Below are 25,213 nucleotides of genomic sequence, written 5' to 3' on the forward strand. Positions count from 1 at the left end.
TAGAATATAGAATTCAGGTGGTAACAGATTAGCATATTAGTAGTAGTTGTTGTAGTAGTAGTAATAGGCCGCAAACATATATTGGCTCTTATAAATGTATTTTCAAGTTTGTTTGGGCTTTTTACAAATTCTACTAGATCTGCACGATTAATCATTAACACCCACGCCAACATCTATAAACACTTTGATAAGTGCGATCATTTAGATCTACACTGACCATTCAGATCTGCACTAGTGCTGAGCCAGAGAGAGCAGTTGTCATGTATAGGTATAAAACAAAAACATCATCAAGTATCATTATTTTTGTTACAATGATTCAAAATATCACAAAAGCACTAGGGTACACCTTTACAGTTCAGATATAAACACTGATGTCTATGGTAGCCATAAAAATATAATAAAACACCTTTTGAAGGTAAAGGCACTTGTAAATAAACAATGTACCAATCACATTATTCACCGGTAGGTTGCGAAAAGAGACTATCAAAAAATGTTTTTCTCATTGAATCATTCATTCAAGAGATTCATCCAGTAATGAAACAAGTTTTTATGACCTTTTAAATAGACTTAAGCACTAAACATTTTTAGTAAATTACATTTTGTCTATTTAGAATCGTGAACTCAACTTAAACAAAAAAAATGTTTTTATCCCAATTAACCCAGAATTGTGCAGATCTAAATTCTTGACACCAACCAACGTTCTTTGGAATTATCTGATTTTAATAATGAAAACTGTCTTCACACATTACAGAATATAACCATTACTATGATTTTGTAGGAGAATTTATCAACAGTCTCATTCAAGTGGAAAGTGGTTTTCAAAATCATAAGGGTCTAAATGAAATACTGGCAGCAATCCTAACAGTATAAAATATTCAACAGGAAAAAGAGAGACATAAATTAATATCTATCCATATCAATCAACAAATACCAGGAAATTGTTTTGGTGTGCAAATGAAAGGCAGCTAGTTCTGCAAATGGTGCTCCCCAGAAGAAAGAGGTGCCATTTGAACCTTAACCTTAAAGAAGACATCAGCAGCTCAACCAGAGATGCCCATGAGCACTGCATTTCAAATTCAAGTCATGCTTTAGACACCTGTTCATAAAAATGTTAAAGCATTTCTCTCACCGAAAACAAACAAGCAAACATGACCTTTAATTTCCACTGATTGCCCCAGAGAGGCTAATGAACTTCTCGGTAAACACTTGCAATTCATACGGGGTAATTTTAATTAGTCACAGTTGAGAGGAACGTCCCATTTACAACATCAAAAGAAGACAAAAATTCAGTCACAGGTAGACACAGGTTCGATTAGGCTTCCAAAATCACCAAACTGCGCTAATCAGCCAAACGAGTATTTAAAAGTGAAATACGTGTCTCTGTGACGAGAACTGTTCAAACATCTTAACGGTTGTAATCCATAAAGGAAGACTTTAATCCAGGGAAATGTTCTAATGAGCTCAGGCTTGTCTGGGTGGGGGATAGGGAGGCCCTCAGGAATACAGAAGGCACTGAAAGGAGTAGGCGGAGAAGAAGTGGAGGTTACCACTCTAAATAAAACAAGCAGTCTGGGCTCTGAAAGGCACAGACAGGCCAATACATTAGCAAGCTAGCCATCTAGTTCTGGAACAGATCTCTGCCAAGCTAGATTTTAGTCAGACACTTTGGCATCCATAATAAGAGCACTATGAGGCAGCCACTACTGACAAAGAAAATATTTACTTTCTGCGAGAAAAACAAGAAGAGCAAGAGGAAAAAAATGAGTGTGTACATTTGATGACACTGGAAGTCAATATGACTGCCACATAAAAGATGCAGCACCCTCCTCACTGTGCTACTGAAAAATGTGTTATTCTATGATAGTTCTAACCACAAACAAACAACTGTCTACTTGGAGCCCCACATGTACTGTATATGAGCTTAGAAATATACTTTAATTATAGGAATGCACGATATTTATGAACAATATCAGTGATTTAATTCTGCTATATACTGAAAATCTAGACAGCCAAGTCAGATCATTTAATACTGACCTCTCGTTCCCACCAATTCAAGAGAAGTTCAAACTAGAAAGTCGTCTATAATACCTGTGCCTTAGCACAGCGTTTATCTCAATCTCAACAGTTACAAGCCTGCTTTTGAATGGTCACCAAAAGTGACTAAGGAGTTACTTTCTTACTTTCTCTTATTTTTCCAAAGATTATAAAAACCATATTCCAGAGGCCACAATTCTACTATTATGTTTTCTCTGTCTTTCACCAATCTAAAAAATAAATCTTTATCCATTTTCATACTGTACATTACAATATCTAAATTCCTTTGTACCATTTAAAATGTGTGATTTTATTTATAATATCGGCCATTTATTTGCTACCGGCCATAACGTGAAATTAATTATTGGGTTCTTGGCCAGAATTTCAATATCAGTGCAAAGCCTAATTAATTATATATCAGCAGACAAGGCAATTTCACTAAAACAAGCTTGTAGCAACTAACTGAACCACGGCCTCATATTACAAATTACTACTACAAACGAGTAACAGAAAGGTTATGGAGAGGTTTCCTTTTGTTCATATGCAGCTCTTTTATTATTTGTTCAGTCTTTATATTTTCAAGGGTACAGCAGAGTGATGTGGATATAATTGAAGCCATGACCTGAAACTGTTATTGAATAGATGTGACGCAGATTCCACAGGAGGGACGGCAAGTGGGGGGTCGGGAAAGATTCAGACGGGAGACAGAGATAAAGGAATCTTAAAGGAAGGGCATTGCCTTCATTGTTGCGCCCCCAACAGAAGAGCTAAACTAATCAAAAGTAGGTAATGTAAAGTGTAAGGCTGACTTCTTAAAAGTCAAATCACCTATATTGCTACTTTTCATAAAGAAGAGGTGGGAAAACAGGTCAGACAGCCACGTAACAAAAAGAGAAACACACAGCTCTCCAAATGCATGGAAAATCATTCAACATTCACATCACAAACACAAGACGATAACTCCCTATTCTAAATGAAGTATGCTGAGACTAATGTGTCTAACAAGCATTTTGTGTGAATTTAACCTCTCTATTGTTATCTTCAGGACAATTGTGCACCGGGAGGCTTTCGATGCATTGTAATCAAAAACAGAAGATTGCTCTGATCAGTATTTCATCTGTAAATGGCTTTCTCCACCAGGTGCATTGACTCTCACGAGGGCTATCATATTGTCACTGATTTGGTGGGGGAAATGCAGTCATATCTGGCCTAGTGAGCCAAACCTCTCCTTTTTTTCAGCCTCTCCACATCCTGCGTAATCAGAACCCTCTCCCTGGACGTTGAAGCCGGACGTGACTGTAACCGGAAGATTCTGTTCTCTCTGCCCACGACTCTCCCTGGGCTGCTCCAGTACCATGTGCGTCCAACAATGGCACCCCACCAGGAGCAGAGGCATATTGCACACGGGCACCGTGCCACAGCAGTGCTGGGCAGAGAGGATTAGTCCTGATGACAGGGCATTAAATGTGTAGAAGTCCTTAGAGCGACTGAGCTGATGCGCTCTCATCCCACAGTTGGGCTTCGGTTCCGAGCTGAGGGAAGGTTCACAGGTCTTTAGTGGCTGCCACTCATTAGAGGCTGAGAGTCACACTAGCTTAGCTCCTCTTTCCTGCCTGTCTCCCTCTCCCAGAGGGTCCCTTCCAGAGAAAGAAACTTTTTCGGTCTTCTGATAGCACTGCTGACACTTTCCACATGCTAGATGCCCTTTTTTGATGAGAAACCATCTTAAAAGTTTGACATGTCATCATTATTTTTTTTTTTTTTTAACCTCACTGGTTCTCAAGCCAACTAAACATACATGCCATTTCAACATGAGAAGGACTATGTCAAGCAGAACGGAGAGTGTACTTCTAAATTTAGGTGAGAGATGCACTCTGATAGAGTCAAACTATAAACTATAATCAAACTATAGAGTTTGGAAATCAAGGGTTACCTCCTCCCAATATGGTGTCCTAGAAATCAAGTATTAAAGTATTAAAAGAAAGATAAAACCTTTTGAAAAGAACCTGAGAAGGAAGTTTCTATGGAATTGTCTCAAAGGCCACTGTGTACTGTTTCCATTGAAAATAACAATGATACTCTCCACATGTGGATCAATTTATGTTAGAAAAGCCAAACATCAGATACTAGAACTCTCTGTACAGTATCCCACCTGAACAAACCTGTTCCCTTGATTTCTTTTCCTGGAAGCCATTGTCAGATCTCATAGAACCCCTTTCTAATTAGTTTTCATGTCTGCTTCAATATCTGTTATCTGCCTTTATTGTTTAGCCTGTTTTCTTTGTTATAAGGACTGTGGTGTTGTGGTTGCTCCAGTTAAATAAATTGTCATTCCTTGACCCATATTGTCTTCAAATCTCGCTCTGACAGTTTAAAAGCAGAGCAATGCCTTTGTGCAATCACCTCTTTTCAACCACCTACATGCTGCTTAACTCCTCCTCGTGGCATCTCCCTCTTTTTGAGTAGATTGGTTTATAAATGGTTTATAACTTTTCAGCAAATGTTTGAAATTATTCCAACTAACATTCTCCCTATGAATCCACACGCAGAAAAGTCGACAGATACAAATATGGCCTAAAGCACTAAACAGAGGAGAGATGGGCTCCCACATATGACCGCTGCACTCCATCTAGCCTGACTTGTCTGGACAGCATTAGAAGTTACGCTGTCATCTGAATTTGACTGCACTTCAAAATGGAAAATTGCATGTTACATGAGGGAAACTCAAACAACAACAGACTTTGTGAGAGTAAAAAACAAAGCACATAACATAATGTGAGCTGACAAAATTTGGGAGTTAATCCTGTATATTTCCAGCCCACATAAACTTAAATTGAACCCTCATAGTTACCAAGACATTATTTCCATCAAAAAAAAAAAAAAAGAGCAGCAGGAGGGATTTAGAGGAAATACAGGAGGTGTCACTTTCAGTAAGAGTCACGCAATCAGCAGCAATGAGACCGCTTAATACCACTCAGTCAGCCATCAGTGACTCACTCTAGCCTCAGTGTCTGCCTGGCACACATGACACACAAATGCCCTTGCTTTTTGGGAAAGGTTGTCCCAACCATTCTTGTCTTCATTAAGGATCATATATTCATTTTTTACTATATTCAACATTTTATTCAACATGAATATGTGTTTCTTCAACTGTGGCCACTTTTAACACAGTGAACTCTTTAAAAAAACACCTTTCACATTAACAACAACAACTATGTCTAGCCCTATTTGCATGGTTCACACAATGTGAAGATTATAAAAACTTTTAAAATGTAATATTAATAGATTTACATAAATTGAAAGTCTGTGACAAGGATAAAACATTCAAATCTGTACATAACAGGAATTTACAAAGTCGTGAAAAATAAAAATCTTAGTTAAAAAAGTTTTAAAGTAGCCTTACAGAAAGAGATAAATATCAAACACTGGGACATAAAAGAACCTGTAGTTGAAGAAACACTATAATAGTATTACAATAATTTACTTTAGAAATCTTTGTTATATATAGAAGACTAAGTCAATAAAAAGTGGGTAATGTTATTATATTTCATTATCTCAAATTTGTATTGGGTTTAGATTTTGCATTTTCCAAGCATTTGTATGCAGATTGAGAAATATAGAATCTAGGTTTGTTTTTTTATAACTGAATTTACTTTTATTTAGTAAGTATAATGGGATTAAAAAAGAAAGAGCACTGTGTTATTGTGAAGAGAGATACAAGTGAGGTGAGTAAAAAGCACTGCTGCAAAAATCTTCTTCTGTCCAACTTCTTCATAGGCTATATGGGAACATCGATCGACAATCATTTGTACAAATTAACACAACTTATATATTTTGTTTCCTTTAAAAAAAAATTGGGGGTAAAACATAAAACAACTTCCTGAAATAGTTCCTGATTTCTTTCTGTAAACCTTTCTTTCACTTCACATACTAGGATGAATATGACATCATTTCACAATAAGTGCTGACATTTTTTTAATCAATTCCAAAAAACACATTAATTAATTTTGACTGCAAGCGCAACACCGCAGGTCAAACGCGTTAAACCATCAGCTTCAATTAGGAAGGCAGCCGCTGATCTGAAGCAATATTCTTGTATCAATCTAAACCAGACCACAAATATGTACAAACACACAGCATGCCTGATATAAACTGACAGGCTTTGAATGACAAGTGCACATACATAGTTCAAATTTTACTGCTCTGAGCATTGCATCATATTACATGGAAATAAAGCCAAACAATCAACTATATCCCACAATGCCGTATTTGCACTTCAAAGACAAACTATTCAACAAAACGAAACTGAATCTCTGGTTACCAGAACCGCAGAGGGAAAACATTCAGAGCTAAATCTGACAAGACACAAACATTCAACGGCTGGTGCTTTCAACGTCTATTTCAGCATTGTCATTCAGATCCATACCTCTCTACCTTCAAAAAAGCTACTTGTCACTCTATAAAGAATACGAAGAGGGATAAAGCAGTGTATTCAATTCATAAATATCCCTTTAAGAGGGTCGTGTCAGTGATTTGTCACTGGGGACTTTTGGCAGAGCTGAAATTGATGTAAAGGTGACATGTGAGTTATGTATGTGGCTGTGGCAGGCATTTTGATATTACTGAGCAGCAATGCAGGCAGGCTTACTAACCCACCAGAGCGCTCCTCATCCCTCTCTTTACCTGCATGCCTGCTTGAAAGGATGTCATTAATTTGAGGGGGAGAATCTTAAAAAAAAAGAAAGAAAACCCCACAAAACACTTGACATGCACACACAAGGTTTCTTTGCCTCCTGTTCTCTGATGCCAGTCACTTACTGTGTGAAACCCATGCGTGCTTCAATGGGATCAATTGTAATAAAACTGCATCGCCTTACTGAGCTATGAGTTTATGAATCTCCTTAGAGAAACTCAGTCATTCAAAATCCCTCTAGCTTACGGCAGTGAAACAATGTTTAGTTTCAATCTCCCCGCAGCCTCCACACAGAGGGAGTCGTGCCGCACAACAGACTGAACACGAACAACAAATAAAATGTTAAAATCAAGCAACTCACCGTCTCATTTCCATTAAATGATAAAGTAGCTGCACTGAAAAGAAATGAACTAATTTAAAATGGCTGGCCTATAGGTCAAGGACAGCTGGAGCAAACAGTCTCTGATTTTTCCACCCACAGTCATACAAATAAAAACATTTTACATTTTCCTTTTCAATACCGAAATCTAAGAGGCTTGTTATCTTTTCTTATTTGTTTGATGCATTGTGTCTGAAATGCCTTCAGGCTGTGATAAACATACTTAAAACACATTCTCATGTAGATTATTAGGTATATGGCTTTGTTAGATAGCGGAGCTTCTATGCAGTGGCACAGTGGGGTCTGAAATAACATGTCAGCATCTACTGAAAGTCAATAAACAACTGAACCAAGCTTGATTGAAATCCTAAAATATTGTTCGCTTCCTCCATGAATTGTTAATATACAATCACACAGTGCTTTGACCCCTGGGAAAATTTTCAAGGAGTCCTGAAAATGTTACGATTGGCGAGACTAAGCTTTCCACAACTACAGATTGAGTCGAGCTGAGATGAAAAGAAGGTCTAAGGAAATTCAGAGATCATGTTCTACTCTGAATTAGCACTATACTGTATATATAATGTCCATTGGCAGTTTTTCTCGACACACCAGCTTAAACATAAATAAATAAATAATCACATCTCGTCTATATTCCCAGGGAATTAAAACATCTGTGAATAAATGTGATGCCGGAACAGATGGGCAAAAATGATATACGTTTTTGAGTTTTAACTTACAAACTGCTCGGTAATTCACTACCAAAAAAGTAACCGAATATGAGCTACAATATTGAAGGCCAAAACATAAATGTTTTATGAGTTGATCATAAACTATTTCAAATTTATATTTGCATTAATGTAGAAATTAGATCTTTGTATTAATACAAAAAGCTTTATGAACCTGCTGTTTCCTACAACACTAAATCTATGTCCGCCTAGTGAAAATCCTTTGCAAGCACAGCACGGAAAATATGCAACTTCCTCCTGCCACAAAAATAAGGCAATCACGCAGTTGCTGTTAATATCTGAACTGACTGCGGAATCCCTAGAGAGGTTTCTATTAACACATTGTGTCCGTTTCACTGCTTAAAATAAACGAGGTTTTATCTCTATGAAGTCAGCAGGAGTTAAAAAAAGACAACAGCAGATGGCGGAGAGAGGTGACCTTACCTCATTGGTGTTCCACCTGTGTCTCTCTTTTGGCAATGTGGAGCATTTTGGTAGACATTCAAGCAGCTTTTTGGGCAGGTATATTTTCAAATGTCCATGTTCATCTGCAAAAAAAAAAAAACAACAACAACGGTGCAATAAAGATTAGAAATAGGAGACAGTAAAAGCATTCCAATACCATTATTTCAATAATAAATGTAATTAATCAATACCCAAGATGTATTGATGCAATCATGTTAATATAGGGCTCAGTGCACTATTACAATAATAAGGATATACAATTTAATATTAGATTATCTTCAGCAGTTCTTCTACATTCTTTATACAGAGCATATAACAAGGATCATTAATTAATGGGCACCAATTATTCAGACTGCAAAGAGCGACTAATGAGCAACTTGCAGAATGAAGGTAAAAATGTTAGATGAATGAAAATGTGAATTAATGGGCCAAGCGTACTGTGAGGGGGAAAAAAAGAAATAGTGACATTGTAATGAGAATCATCAGATTTCAGGTGTTTCAGTAGTGGAAGTCCAGTCTCAAGGGTTTAAGGGAAACTGATGCTAAGCTTTATTAAGACTTTAACTACCCAATAAAGTACACAGCCACCCTGATCCTGGCTGTTCAAAAGAACAGTAAAAAGCACAAATGCTGGTTAAAGATAAAAGAAAAAGGGAATACAATTTGTTCAGGGGCAATTAAGGCAGGGCTATATATCAGGCTTTCTTCCATTCTTATCTTGTCTGTCTCTCGTTCCCATTCCTAAGGGCTTGGCAGGCCAGTCAAATCACTTCCATTTAACTTTCATTGTTAACTGAAAGTTCACTTTCAGAGTGGAATTTCTAAATTACAATGAAATTGTCTACAACTGTAAATTGAGTCCAATTATGATCACCTCATACGACCAACTGCCGATTATACAATTTGCCTGTCACCTGCACCCACATGACATTCACATTCTATTCCCCTAAAAAAAACCAGCAGGATAGCAGGAGTATGGATGAAAGGGGAAAAAAGGCTTGGCCAGGCACCTGCTAGCAGAAAATCTTTCCTGAATGAAGTATGCAATGTATGAAAACACTATATGCGTATTTATTTATCAGAACTCAATTTATATTATACAATATCCATCTGAATGGCCTTAGAGCCCTACAATGTGGACAACTATATTACCTATTTAAGCAAACAAACAAAAAATGTGCATAAGTTGTCTATAGATGTTCATATTAATGTTTTATAAATATAATAAAACAAGAATTTACACAAAGCCTCAAATTCATGTTCACGTACTTTGTGAGCTCAACCTACATTTCAACACCAGCACAGTAACAGAATATCTAATCCATAACAAACGTCCTAACAGCGAGTCAAAAATGTGACATAATATGCCTGAGTCACTGTCAAAAACACCCCCGCCATTTTCCTAAGGCTGTAATTGTGACAAACAATCATCTATCATTTGCGACTGCGATGGTATACCAAATCCTGTAAATGTGGTTATGAGCATGCATGCAAATCAGTTAGATTTCCTCTAAGCTAAAGCGCTTACACGTCACCATGTGTATCGCTGCCGCACGCGTCACTGATGACAAATCAAGACACATATGCTGCATTCAATTACCCATCTCCAGATCTGAAGGTTTATGTTGCACTGTTGGATGGTTATGCAAAATTTAAATTACCCTGATGTGAAGGCCTCTTTCTCCACTACAGCAAGAAAGATATTTGCTTCTCTCAAATGACAGTGGCATCATCTAAACTGGTGCAGTTGTGACTTACCCAGTTGTCAGACAATCAACTTTGATATTGCAGACATCTGTTTATGTCAAAGAATAGGATTTTGTTATCTGTTTGGACTGAGAAATATGGCCTTTAATTACATAATCCTGTTACAGATCTCTAGTTTTCCTTCTCTTTTCTTCCACACCCAAAAAATATTTGTTTTTCAATGAATAAAAGTACAAAAACATCACTTATCACTGTCTGCAAACTTGCAAAGCCAGATCAGATTTGCTTTACTTTCTATGTTATAATGGTAGGGTGGTGTGATTGGAAGGGGTTAAATTTGAGAGTTATCCCAGAGAGTTAGGGATAACATGTCTCCAAGTCATTTCTGCAAAAAGTAAACTCTGACAGGGTTAGCAACACCCTTACACTATGTGGAGGTCTCTTGTGTCACCCTAAATTAGCGTAACTTGTCACAATACTGGAATTTCTTACTTTGATATTATACCTTGAAAATATATTGATATTCGATTCCATCGTCGATACCATGGGAAAAACTGATACTGCTATAAATATTTTTATTATCTATCTTTTTTTAACATAGAACAATTATTTGTCCATCTCTCAATTATCAATGATTTGCAATGAATTGCATATATCAGCCAAAAATTCCTGATGTAACAGGCCTAAAATGTGATATTTGTTGAGAATCTTATTTCTCACACACACACACAAACACATTTATCAAGCTTTTATTGCTCATATATACCATTCATTGCAAATCAATGGTGAAAATATTCCCCAAAAGCCTGTTGTGTCATATTTGACATTTACATTAACATGAAAAAATCTAAAAAGAATATCAAACATTATTTGCGGTTCGTGCTGTGATCGGCCAGTGCTGCATTTTTATGAAAGTTTATCAGTTGCACATGTTTTTTTAGCAAGAAGAAGCAAAGGATAACTCACATGTGTCTGACAACACGTGAATACTGAATTGAGATCTTTTACGTCTTGCGCTTGAACTGACAATTTCACGCAAAATTATGTCAGAATGCCATCTTGCCATCTTAAACATACGTAATTAAGTTAGATTAAGTGAACATAAACAACAGTTGATAAAGACTGTTTTTAAGAATTTTAATGTTAATCAAACAACAGACTCACTGCTAAAAATCACTCACTTATCTTGAATCTATCATATCTTTGCCTAACAACTGTTAGATCTGACTGAAAAACCTGAAAAGCAGTAAATTTCATTTACATCTATTATTTTTTTATATTGTGTTCATCTGTTTTTATTTTAACATAGACTGATTACTTGTCTTTAATAGTGTTTGAAATTTATATTTTATATATTACATTTATGTAGCATTTTTTTATTTGCATTGTTTGTGCATTCCATGGAAAAACTATGTTGGGTAAAATAAAAATCTACTAGCAATGGCGATTCGAGCTTCAGTGTGTCCGTATAGGGTTGTAAGGTGAAAATATAGACATTTTCCATAGACATAGCCTAGAATATATTTATAAATAAATAAAAGCATCCTCAAGTTTTCTGAGGCACTGACTTTTAGTTGTCCTTCCTGTATAGCAATGCCACCTTTGAAAATGTCTTACAGTGACTGTGCTCAACAAAGCCTTATCCTTTATTCAAGGAATGTGATTCTCAAGTGTGCGCTTCTTATTACCTGAACCCTTTTCAATTTGTCTGAGAACCCCACGAAAGCTTGGACTTCTGTTTGTGAATATAAAACAAAGAGCCGTGTCTCAAGCACAAGCCGACCAGAAATCAAAGATGTACATTTCAAATGGCAAACCCCCATGTCCCCAGTGCTTCTTAAAGGCAAAGTCACCCTGCCTGTCCGTTCTATAACACCTCTATTTTTAATTTTCTCAGATGTCTGGATGTCTAAAGTTATAAAAGACAATATTGGAGAAGATGGACTTAAAGGGTGACTGTGAATTTTTTAAAGAATGAGAAAAGGTGGGGAACAGCTCACTGAGAAGAATGTAATCCCAGTCTAGAGCAAGGTCCTAACAAAAAGTTTACAACTACCTGATAATGCCATGAAACAAAAGTGTGACTTTCTGTGCTCTTTTGTTTGGTGTATGGAGATAATTCTGGAGTATGTACTGCTGAATGTAGTATTCACTGATAGGAGCGATTGTACTAGGGTAAATGAGTTTTACAGTAGAGATCTGAGACTGGTATCTGGAATCATTTGACTCAATCAATTAACATTAGCATAGAGCACCTGCTCCCGAATGACAACAATCCGCCATCCCACACACATAGAAAAAAAAAATAGTGATGCACCGATGTGAAAATTGTGGCCGATTACGATAACCGATATTAATATTGCTGTTGTGGCCGAAACCGATATTTACAGATGCGATATATTGCGATAAAAACAATTTCACCAGATGACTTGAATAGCTCTATTTGGAAAGAATGAATCATTCTAGAATGACTGGGGGTGGTTTTGACATAGAGTAAATCCCTATAGAAACTAATATTAATAGAATGTTAAATAATGTAGTTAACTAGACTTTAATAAATGGAACCTTATTGTAAAGTGTTTCTGATTTATGTCTCTTGAGTTCAGTGTTGGACAGATCAGTAGTTTTAACCATTCATTAAAATGAATCGGTTCAAAGGAGTCATTAGTTTGCGAATCAGACGTGTCATTAACGGACCACGGCACACGTTGTGTGATTATCCAGGCAGTTTAGGACATCGCACAAGATTTGTCTCAACACAGAAAACATTTCATCACTAGACAGATTTTTTGTTGTTGTTTATTGAAAGTGTGGTTTGTCATCTGAATGTGTGTAAATATTTTGAGAGAAGATAATAAGGCAACATTATTTTAGCACAATTCACAACCAGAGGTAGTTCCGAAAAAAAAAAAACGTCGGTCTTACGACCTTTTACCATTGTGTATTCTCAAAGATATTCATTCAACTCAATTCATCAATGCGCGAGGAAGGCAGGGAGGGAGAGCAAGACAGTTTGAAGACGGTGAGAGTGTGCGCACGCAACCAGGGCTTTCACTTTCTCTGCTCGTTCTTTCAGTTAAACAAGCGCAGCAGTCAGTCATCTACATCACTCACCGGTCAAATAAGGCTTTGGCGGGACAAAAATACGCCTTAGGCTGACAGAAAACAGTGCACAAGTTAAAGTTTTCTTGCGCTTGATGTTTAAACTGATGACAGGACTTGCGTTCGTGCAAAAACAAACATCCCCGCCCCAACACTCACGTCAAATACACAGGAATGATTATCGGCCTGTTCAAGTGTTGATAGGCTATTACTCGTGAGGTGTAACCAATCAGATAGCGCCATGGACGGGACATTGAGTTGAATGGTGATTACAGAGAGGCTGCGACAGCTATAGTAGTGCCAGCCAAAGTAGCGCATTTTAAAATAAAATTGACTTTAATCAAACCACGGACCGGTGATAAGTTTTGTGATCCGTCTCGCCACTAGTGTAGTAGCACTGATCACTTTAAGGGGGGGGGGGTAAATTTATCCCCACCGAGGATAAAATTAATTAAGCAGAGGCAGGGATACATTGACCAGGAAGAGGGAAATCCCACACATCCCCCCCGGCAAATCACACCCTGGCGACACTTGATTTTATCAATCAGGAATTGCTTAGGTTGTGAAAACTGGGCGTTCCAAAGCAGAATAAAGCCAGAACTGAATACAATTGCATTTTGAAGAAAGATCACAAAGACAGGCCGGCCGGGTAGTGACAGGCCTTGGTCATCTCCAGACAAACTCAAATACAGATCAGACAGTGTAGGCGGAGCCCTCTAAGAGTGGCCAAGACTCTAATATCAGCCCATTTGTAATCATTTCAGACCACGCACACACAGTCAGCCCATAACCAAGGCCTGCCACTCATCAGAGCCAACAAACACATTCACTTTGAAACACCCACTGATGATGACATCATTCACTTCAGAGCAAGGAGGTCTATAAGACCTAAAGGAAGGTTAGCAATAGCATTATCATTCATCTCACTGGCAGCTGCTCAACTGGTTCAGGATCCCATAAGTACATGATTTGAAGTCTATGGTCCATGCTAACCAGCCAAGCTCCTGCTCCGGAGATTTTTTTGCACACTGATATGAGCATCCATATAGGACAGTTGGTTCACTGAGTTACTATGTTTTGAGAATAATGAAACAGAACATTATGATTATAAAACAGTGTGAGGGATGATAATTAAATGGTAAAACAGCTCAAATAAGCCATCCACTATATTCGCCGTGAATTAAAAGCAGACATTTATCAGTGTAAAATGCTATTAGGGACTTGAGGACAGGTTCGAATCTGACTTGTGCTGAATATAAGCACACATCCAGGAGAATGAAAAACATTCACTGCTCCGATTAGATGACTGGTTGTTAATTAAAAACCCCTCATACTAATAAAATCACTTCTAACTCCTCCCAGAGCACAACTTGAAAGACCTCTTGAGATGTTTGGGCTGTGCTCCTTTTTCACCAAATAAAATGAATGGCATTGAAATGAGGGCTCATTGCTCCGCAGTTAAAAGCAGACAGAGAACAGAGCAGAATGCTAATTCACTAAAGTTCTAACGCTGGCTGCTTTAATAAAGAGCAGTCTATCAGTGTCAACACACACCCTTATCTGACATTACTGCGGCTCTGGGACTGGGAATGAGCTGTAGCGTCATAAAAAATAGAAATAAAATTGAGGAGAGTGCCAGAGAACAAACAACAACAAAAAAACATTCATAGGGTAAAGGGCTGTTACGACTGTGAGCAGACACATTGGCGAAGCAGAAGGCTGATGAAAGCTTAGCGATTATGAATTTAGACATTAACATGGAATTCCGGTTCCATGAGCGAGACAAGTCTGTCCGTAATTGCTGATCTAACATCAGCATCCTGATCCTAATCCAAACCTTAATTGCTAAGATGGGAAAAGCTGACTTTAAGCATGTGTTTAAGCATTTTCTGGTTTCTGAATACAGAAAACTATCTTCATTCGTAAAATGACCATACACAAAGTAGTTTAATTTGTAGATTAAAAAGTATATCGAACATGTTAAATTTAAACTTAAAATTTAGCCTGCACATAATGACTTTGGTAAAAAAAAAAAAAATAGATTATTCAAACAAAGCAGTTGAACTGGACATTTTATCATGACTTCTAAAATGTTTATAAATGGCAGCTGACATTAACGACAATGACTAGGGAGGTAACTATCTCACGATGTGATCTTTTTTTTTCTCAAAAAAAAAATTTAACAAATGAGATTTAAGACAAAAGTGTCTCCTTTATTATTACTCAAACAAAATGCTGCACATTTCTTTTTAATTTAAAATATATTTGTCAAATAATAAAACTACTTAAAAAAAATCCCTTCAAGGTTGTTTCTGTCTGTTTGGTCAAGAGGCTGGACACTGGTACCTCCGCACACTATGTAAAAGACTGTGTAAAAATACTACCAGGTTGACAGGGGTTTTACATTGTAACAAAGGCAAGATTCTATTTTTGCTATAATTTGTGTCATTACACTAGTTTAAAAAAACACATTTAGAGAAAGAGAATAAGAGATAGTAAAATTAATACAACACCTGGTTAACACGGAAACACTGATGCACCTTGTGATCCCCGTGGCTCTCGCAGTTGTCGTATTAATGACTTTTACATGAGGTAAAAGGAGGTGACTGGTGCTTCTCACGGTGGTGATTATTATGAGTCTATGGAAAGTCAAAATGCTGCCACACCTCCGATTTGAGTCAACATCTACGCTTGCGTGCACTCTATGGCACACACTGGCGCGGCGCGAGTGGAGCAAACCGAGGGTTTTCAATTCATTCCTATGGAAGTTGAGCTTAGCTCACACAAGATCAAGTTCAATGAATGAAGTGAAAACACTCGCTTGCTTCACGCCAGCGTGTGCTCGCTGCTATTGTGTCTGTAAATCGAGGTTCACAACTTCACAGTAGGCTATACAGTAAATGCGCCCTGCTGTTTAAAACATGTATCGCGATTCATTTAACATTTCAACCGACTTGAACCGTCCGTCACACATTTTTTTTTGATTTTCAACTGGTTGCAAGTGAATTGTTACATCCCTAACAATGACCACTGGCGAGCAGGACGAGAAAGGGCCATGAGAGAATGGCGCGAGGTCGGTGGTGTGATTACTAATGAGCGTTATTTTTGTTATTTTTAATTTTGTATTGGATGTTCGCCAGTTCCCGCCTCCTCCTTCCCATAACAACCACATTTAATTATGATGTGTGACCTCATGTTCAAGCATAGGATTGTGCTATAATAGGTGGTTCCCTTTACATGGCTAAATGTTTCAACAATTGGTCATTTTTAAACAAAACAGCCAAAAAAGATACAGTAGATGACTAACCTCAACCTATAGAATCTAGAGAGAGAGTGAAAACTAGCAGGGACACTCTTGCACAGCAACAAGAAAAAATCTGAGGAAGAAGTCTAGTTTAACAACCCAGCTCCAGCTATTGACTGCTGGGCTTCAGCCATAACGACTCTCCTTGCCGCTTTGATCTCATGGTTGTAAACGGCACATCCTGCTGCGCAACTCCAGCCTTTAATATGCCATCTTGTTTCCTTTATTTTCTTGCCTAAACAGCAGTGACAATGTGGACATTAACATAATTCTGTCTCCCTACCGGTGAACAACAATTTAGTTGTCAGATCCTAAAGTGCAAGGTAGGCTGAAACAGTAGCCTGTTATATTGGAAGATGTGCTGTGCTGAGCCGAGCTGAGGGGGCAGCCAATTACTACAGCAGTCCTGATCAGGAGAAAGCAACTCTCCAGTCAGGTGCATGGTTGAATAGTAGAGGACCACAAGAGTATAATAGATACCCTATAGAAAGAGCTCCCACAAAGAGAGAGTTAGAGAGAAATGAGGAACTAGTGGAGGGACTGAAAAGGTTTTTCTGCTTCTGCATGCGCTTGCCACCCACTCAGAAGGGAATTCTCTCATTAGAAGGGCAGGTAGGACGGAAAGAATATCACACCAGCGGGTCTTGACACAGCTGTGCCTACAGACACGGCTCGTTTCCAGCTTCTGACTGTTGGACTGTGGGAGTTGTGGGGTTTGAAGTGGGATGGGGCCCCAGTCCAACACTTACAAACTGCAAACATAGAATTTCCCCAAAGACATGTTGCTGCTTTTTTGCTTTTCGAAATGCCTGTGGTGATCTCTTCAAACAGGGCTGTTTATTATTTCAGGGAGGACAACTACCCTCTGCACCAGTCTGTCCACTTCATGTCAGCCACAAAATAATGATGCTTCATGTGCTACGTTAGTCATTTTATCTAATCAAGTACTTAACTGAAATCAACAATACTTTGGGGGTCCATTGTCTTAATTGTTTGTCAATATGTGTATGCATTGCTGTTCTTAATTAAACAACAAATCCTTTTGAAGATGTCTTTGAAAAAAAAGGCTGGGTGATATAGAATTAGACACAATAAACTGATTGAAATATCATACAAATTTCACATTTTAAGCCTTATCAGTTTAAACATAAATGGCCGATTTCTCAGACTAGACCCAGATTAAAATGAAGGTTTGAGCTGTCTTAAGTTAACTTAAACAGTTGGGAGAAAATATACCTGCTGCTGTCTAAATCCTTAACAAAACAATGAGAACAATCACTCACTTTTGACTGAATCAGTTTAATAAAATGTTTCTTTAGGATGTCTTATTTTTGATAGATAGATCTATATGAACCAGTTCATTTAATTCGATTTTTTGTTCAATTGTATTCATTTGTTATATTGCTTTATAGTTTCTTTGTTCTTATTTTATCACTACCTTTTTTCTTAGATTAATTAGACTAGTTTTAGTTTTTGCAGCAAAATCAAAATTGATGTTAAAGGGTTAGTTCACCCAAAAATGAAAATTAAGTCATTAATTACTCACCCCCATGCTGTTCCAACCCCGTAAGACCTTCGTTCGTCTTCGGAACACAAATGAAGATATTTTTGATTAAATTTGAGAGCTGTATAACTACCACATTGGCTCCTAAGGGACTGCCTCTTGACGGCCCAAAAAGTCAATGAAGAAAATGTTTAAATATCCCAAGTGACTACCGTGGCTCAACTATATGTTTATCAAGCGACGCGAATACTTTTTGTGCGAAAAAACAAACAAAAATAACGAGTTTATTCGACTATTTTTTTCTTCCTTGTAGGCCAGAACGAGACTTCCTTATAGATTTCCACGACGCATGCGCGAGAATTGCGATCTGAAGTAGTGTAAGCTGGTGTACGCAGATCGCAAATCTCGCGCATGCGTCGTGGAAATCTATAAGGAAGTCTCGTTCTGGCCTACAAGGAAGAAAAAATAGTCGAATAAACTCGTTATTTTTGTTTGTTTTTTCGCCCAAAAAGTATTCGCGTCGCTTGATAAACATATAGTTGAGCCACGGTAGTCACTTGGGATATTTAAACATTTTCTTCATTGACTTTCTGGGCCGTCAAGAGGCAGTCCCTTAGGAGCCAATGTGGTAGTTATACAGCTCTCAAATTTAATCAAAAATATCTTCATTTGTGTTCCGAAGACGAACGAAGGTCTTACGGGGTTGGTACAGCATGGGGGTGAGTAATTAATGACTTAATTTTCATTTTTGGGTGAACTAACCCTTTAAGAATGATAAAATCTCAGGTCTCTAAAATGTTGATATCACAACAACCTCAGGAAAAAACAACTGCATCTTCATATATAGTAATTATTTAAAAAAATTACTTATATTGTGAATTTGGATCATATCACCATTGCCTACTGTTAAACAAGTATTTGGGCCCACCCCTAATAAGAGGACAACAAGTGTGTCACATAGCAGTGGACATAAATTTCTATGGGGAGAAGGCGACTGATCCTGAGATTATCTGAGATGCCACTCCTGAAGGAGACGGTTTAGGAGCTTTAACAATATCAGTCACGCCAGCTTGAGCTAGTCTCACCCTGGAGACAAGTGTGGGTCATGAAACTTGAGAGGTCTGAAAAAAACAAATCTAAAATCAATATCATCCACAACGCAAAACTCGCAACTCTCTCTCTCTCTCTCTCTCTCTCTCTCTCTCTCTTTCTCTCTCTCTCTCTCTCTGTACCTCTGCAGTGAGTGACACTTGCTTTTAATTGTTGCTTCCCTCGGCAAGATCCAATGGACATTTTATTCAACCTTCAATATAAAAGTTATCATCAATCACGTTTTAAAATATCAATAGCACATTACACCAATGCAGGCACTTTCAAAGGCGATTACGATTATGTGGCCCCTATTTCAGAGCTCAGGTTTAGTTGTCAAAATTCACAAATACATTATTGACATTTGCTTCAATATGCATCCCCCCGTAACATGCTGTAGGCAATTGGCAGTGTCACCCTGAACATAATGAAAACATAAGAGACTATAGCATTCCCCACCCATAAAATCACTAAACATTAGAAGAGACACTATTTGCAAAACCACTCTCAGCTGCGGTATCGATCCATTCAATGGTGATCTAATAATGTTCTTGAGACCAAATAGGAAGAGAATTGACTTGAAATAATAATCAGATTGCTATTATGATGAAATATTCCTCAGCTTTTATATAGTAGACATAAAATATACAGCAATAGCACAATCATAAAATGGGATGAGAAGACTGGTCTTCCCTCTCTCCTTTTTTTTTTTTTTTGGATATCTTTTTCTCCGTCAATGAATTTCTGGCTTCTCTTATTGAAGAGCCGTAGCCATTGGGCTATTTGTTAGAAGTCTGCCGTTGCAGAGAACCTCTGATCCTGCTATCACAGCTCAACTGATGAACTCAATTTAAACTAAGGCCTGGTGGGGCCATAGACTTCTCAGGCAAGCTTGTGCTGCCCAGAGATTGGGCTGTCATCTAAAAGGGTTTTCGCACCAGATGAACCTTTTCATAATTCCTAGAACTATGGCAGATGTCCCCAGATTTTGGCGCATTTGCACCGCAGGAATTAGGAACCATTTTAGGAACTCTTTAGGAGGAACTAATGTAAATCCTAATTCAGAGTAGGGTCTAAACCAGGCCGAACGCCATTTTTAAAAAGGCTGTGTAAACACACAGATTACAGGCTATATGTTTACTTCAGAAACTAACTTTGGGCCTCTTAAACTAACTTTGAAACTAACTTTGGGCCTTTACGCTAAGGAGAAAATCCAACTCAACTTTGAGGGGACCAAGAGAAACATGATTATGTATTTCTGCTCAGCTAGCAACACTAGACATCAACCAGAAGGCATACTACCAACTTTTCATTACTGTCTGTCTACTTTCTAGTATAATAGTTCTATCTAATAACATATTAGACAGCACTGTTAGACAGATCGTAAACGAATGAACATGGATAATACAAGCACTGTGAGCTCAGGCTCTCTGCACCTTATAAAGGGCACACCGTCAAAATTAAAAGTCACAACAACAAGTGAAGCTTACATCACTTTAGAGTTCCTACTGATGGTGCGAATGCAACCAGAAAATGTTCCTAGGGGAACCATTAGTTGTCTGGGAATCACCCAGGTGTTTAGTTCCTTCGGTGCGAACGCCCCTAATATTTACCCTCATGTTGTTCCAAACTTGTTTGTTTGACTGATTTTGACTGACTGACACACACACACACTTGATCTTCATTCAATTGTGGACAGGGTTTCTACACATAGGAAATGGGATTTCGAAACATTAAATTATAAACCGTAAACTCAAATACCCAATAAATGATAATACATTGTGTAGCTGAAAACAGTGTAAACAATAAATTCAGACACGTTAACCTGATCAAATCAAACAAAAACAAACTAACCCAACCAAATCAAACACCTCAAACCATCCCAACCAAATCTGACACATCAAACTAACTAAATATTTTGCAGTTAGCAGGCAATAGCACATGTTAGCATGCTATATAAAACATTTATTTACCTCATGAGAAGTCTGCTGTTGGTATAATGTATAATGGAAGTGGAGAGAGAAAAATATAATCACTTCATTTGCTCTAGCACAGTAACTGGTTTTTAAATGAAGCAGCAAAAGCATGGAAGCTCCACAACCTAAGCATAGGCTCCACTTTTCACCACAGTGGTAATTCCACAAAACACCAACAACACTTCTAAATCCCAACATAACAAAACATTAAACAGAATAAGTCTCTCCCTTTTCTCATATTAGTAAAAAAACAGATAACAGCACTTAATTTCAACAAAAATTATCCCCATTCAATTCCTTGCAATGCATGCTGGGAACTGGAAATCCCCCACCTAGTTTCACAAAATGGATTAATCCCAAATCGATTAACTAAACTTCTGTTTTACAAATGTAAATTGCACAAAATGCAGTTCATTAAATTAGCTTTTATGAAACTTTAATCACTGAAATGAAACTGATGTTTTTGTGAATAAGGGGACCTATTTTATTTTTATATTTTGGTTAAAATCAACAAATAATCGTGATAATTAATCGTGATCTCAATATTGATAAAAATAATCGTGATTATCATTTTGACCCAAATCGTGCAGCCCTAGCACATGAAAAGGCTTAATGTCGAGCCCTGTACATATTCGCATACTTCTCATTTCCTCCATTTACATATGACTGATATCCCACTCACTAACTCTCTGGTGAATTAGCTTATCTAATCTAAGAGATAGAATCGCCACTTGAAATCATAAAACATCTCTGACACCACCACATCAATAAATCAATTACTCAAAATAAACTATACATTTTCTTAAACGGATGTCAAATAAGAACAAATGATTACCTGGAACAACACTACCTCAACACTAAGTCACAATTAGCATCTGACTGAGAGCACTTCCACATTATAAGAAGCTAGACCTTGCTATTATCTTGAAAAGAAATAAAGAAGCATGGATTGAAGCATAATAGCATAAGCTCTCTGAACCAGCATAATGTTGACTAAATCATATGCTACCATTCACAGTGGCAATCAGTTACACTTAAGCGAGATAGTTGTGAGAAGTAAGAAAATGATTCTTGGCATGACTGACTGTGAGTGACTGAACATCTCTTGAGGGCATAATAAAGAGAACCACATCTTAAACCTTTCAGACCTGGCGTCCATTACTATGAATGTGACACTACTTTAGATCTTGTGGATGAAGGTTGTATGTTTAACAGCCAATCAAATAGCAATATAGCATTTTAGGCCAGCAAAAGTAATGTAGCTTTGAAAAATGTAATATTAACAGGCTTCTCATAACAGTTTGTAATATTAAACTGATTTGTATGGCATAAAATCAACCATAGAGTTAAGTATTAATTTTTTGTCAGGCTCATACCATTTGATATTTTTTTCATTATTTCTAGTAGCCAATATTTCAAGTGTAAATAATCTAGTTCACAGACCACAGTTTGCTGCATACAACGCTTTGTGGTCTTTTATTTAGTTATTGTGAATTGACAGTTAATCAGTGCCATCTCTTTAAATCTAGATTACATCATTTCTTTTCCATGCTTTGCTCTTTGAAAAATCAATGCTTGATTAATTGCAAAAAGCTGGACTTTGCTGAGCAAAAGGATGATTGTGTCTAAATTAAGGAGCACAAACAGCATCATTTCAGCATCTCTCTTCCACTTGATTATGTTCTTGTTCAACTTTTTGATGTATTAGAAAGCAGTAATATTGTCTGTAAAAGGATAGACAACGAAGTGAGCTCATATAAAAGCATAGCGTGTTATAAGGAATACATTAATAATGTGAACCAGGCAAATGTATGGACAAACTGTCTGCCTTCACTGCCTTCGAATGCTGCTATATAGCCATAGGAAATACTGAGACACTTTCTATTTTTCATTATTTGCCCCGAATCCTCAGACTAGACATGCTACACAGCAGTGTTCAGCTGTGTCTGCCCATATTGCTGTTTGTCAGGCTGGCTATAGCCACTGTGACAAATCACCAGCAGGCAGCCTTGTTAAAACACTGATGTGGTTTAATGGGTGATGTCCGAGACTTGGGTACATCTGATGAGCTCTCAGCAGACATTAGTGACCAACCGTATCCACTAGAGCGATCACAATTCTGGCTGTAGTTTGCCAGTAATACATTTCTTTTTCACATAGAGAAAGTAATTTCTAAACTGAATCTATATGCAGTCTTTTTGTTTCTACGTCGACTAAATCATTACGAACATGTTCTCTAAAAGTTGTCGGCATTCATATACAGTATGAGACTGGCCTAAATCCACAAAGCCCAAAACAGTGACTTAATTCAGCTACCAAAGCGCCTGCAACAAACTGAAGAGAAAAACGAGCCTTCTTATGTATTTTCAGCCTCAGCCAAGCTCACCCATCCATGAAAATCCCATCTCAGGGAAAGAGGAGGTGAGGACCTGTGAGCACACATGCACACACACATTTACTCGCACACAGCAGACAGTAAAGGACACGCCACCAGATCCTCGCTAAAGCCCTTTATCCTTATCATAACTACTCCCACAATTACTCACATGATTACTCACATACCTGTTTCCACCAAGCCATGCTGCATTTTTACTGTCCTGGTAATACAAAAACCGTCTAGGTTTTTAACTGGGCCGCGACAGACACACACACACACAACGGTTAAATCAAGCTGGTGTATGAGAGCGTGAGACTTGATACTTAACGCCCAGACAGATACAAAAGGAGGCATGTTCACATATATACTACACAAGTAATCTGAAATAATATCAAAAATGACTGGCTGCAAACAGCCACTTCTGCAGTTTACTTTACATCTCTTAAAATCTTTGAGCTTTGAAATGGCAAGGACTTACTCATTGGCGTAATGAGCAGACAGCATAACAAGAAGATGAGGCTGATTTAACTCCACTTACAAATTTACACAAAAAAATGAACGGGCTTAATTACACAGATCAACTAAGACTTCAGAGGTGCCTGGAGAAAAAAAATATACTGCCTAATGTGCCTATTAAACATGAGAACATGAGAACAGTGCCACTTCTAGGGTAATCAGAGCTCCACAACACATCAAGCTGTATTAACATACACATGATCTGAACACAACAAATGCTTTCTGCTAAAAGTCCAACATAAAATATGCATGTTTTTAGGGGAAAATGTCTAGTAGCGGTGACAAATCATTTCAACAGATAGAAGAGCTCAGTCACGCTGTGCAGTTGGGTCCTCTGGATGGATGCTTTTCAAAGGTCGACGCTAGCATTTGGAGCTCGAGATGTGCAAGATCTTACCCACCCACTGACACTTTCAGGTACTAACAACACATCTGATATCGATAACATGCCCCCATCAAAGCACTGACTCGTCAATCATCACAGAAAGACCCAACAGGAAATCCCAAAGGAGGAGAGGACGACAAATGAAATCAAGAGGTAAATAAATGAATCGATGGATGAATAATAGATTAAGCAGCAAGTGGCCCCTTCGAGCAATGCCACGAATGCAATATTAATAAGCAGCTCTTACTGTTCGTCTCTGTGTCATCACTGACACTCTTAGGAGGAGCATGGGCCGAATAACACACAGCTGATCTGTACATTCGATCCGGATTACGGATTTTCTTCAGTCCTTCAGGAAGCAGAGAGAGAGAGTGGAGAAGACAAAAAAGAATTCTGGGAAAAGTACACATTCCCGGATGTACAACAGCTCACAACTTTGTTTTAGTCTTTATTTCCCCCATGCACATCGCAGGAACTTATAAGAATGTTTCCCGGGGTCAGCAGTGTCGTGTCTGCCGAACCCCGGTCTCCCTCCCATCAGCAAGCCCATGCATCCCAAATGTGTCCGTCTCCATGCTGAGGAACACCTCTACCGAACAATATGCACCGTTCGGCCTCAGAGTTCAGCATGCCTATTTGCTTCTCCCCTTTTTTTTTATCAAGCACATTCAGGGGTGCATTTAAAGGGATTACTTTGGCCTAAGGGTGCTGCCTTGTGGGGAGAAAATGCAGTTTCATTTGCAGGCAGGGGTGGACGAGGAATGTAAAAGCGACCCGGGTCTCTTGTAACTTGAGACCGCATGCACATTTTCATTAAGTATAACAAAGTATTATAGATGGCTCCAGCTGTTAATGGCTATAAGGTTTTACGCTGCCAAGGGAGAAAACAATCTAGACAACTGCGTGTAGTAACTCCGATGCTAATTTATTTGTTTAAAAACTCCTGACATGTTGTGT

General features: G+C 38.0%; 1 protein-coding gene across 10 annotated transcripts in view; it reads right to left on the reverse strand.

Moving 5' to 3' along the window:
* The window catches only part of camta1a (calmodulin binding transcription activator 1a), a 335,809-nt gene that overhangs the window by 307,332 nt on the left and 3,264 nt on the right, over positions 1–25,213 (reverse strand). For 9 of the 10 annotated variants that reach the window (XM_089124723.1, XM_089124719.1, XM_089124718.1 and 6 more), the window contains exons 2-3: positions 24,504–24,605; positions 8,276–8,379 (exon numbers count right to left, since the gene is read on the reverse strand). In XM_089124723.1, the coding sequence (XP_088980849.1) occupies positions 8,276–8,379; positions 24,504–24,605 (206 nt within the window). The remainder of the gene's footprint in view (positions 1–8,275; positions 8,380–24,503; positions 24,606–25,213) is intronic. The other variant, XM_089124721.1, reaches the window with a different exon arrangement.

Source organism: Pimephales promelas, chromosome 20, assembly GCF_988280905.1.
Source record: "Pimephales promelas chromosome 20, fPimPro1.hap1.1, whole genome shotgun sequence".
In the NCBI taxonomy this organism is placed as follows: domain Eukaryota; kingdom Metazoa; phylum Chordata; class Actinopteri; order Cypriniformes; family Leuciscidae; genus Pimephales; species Pimephales promelas.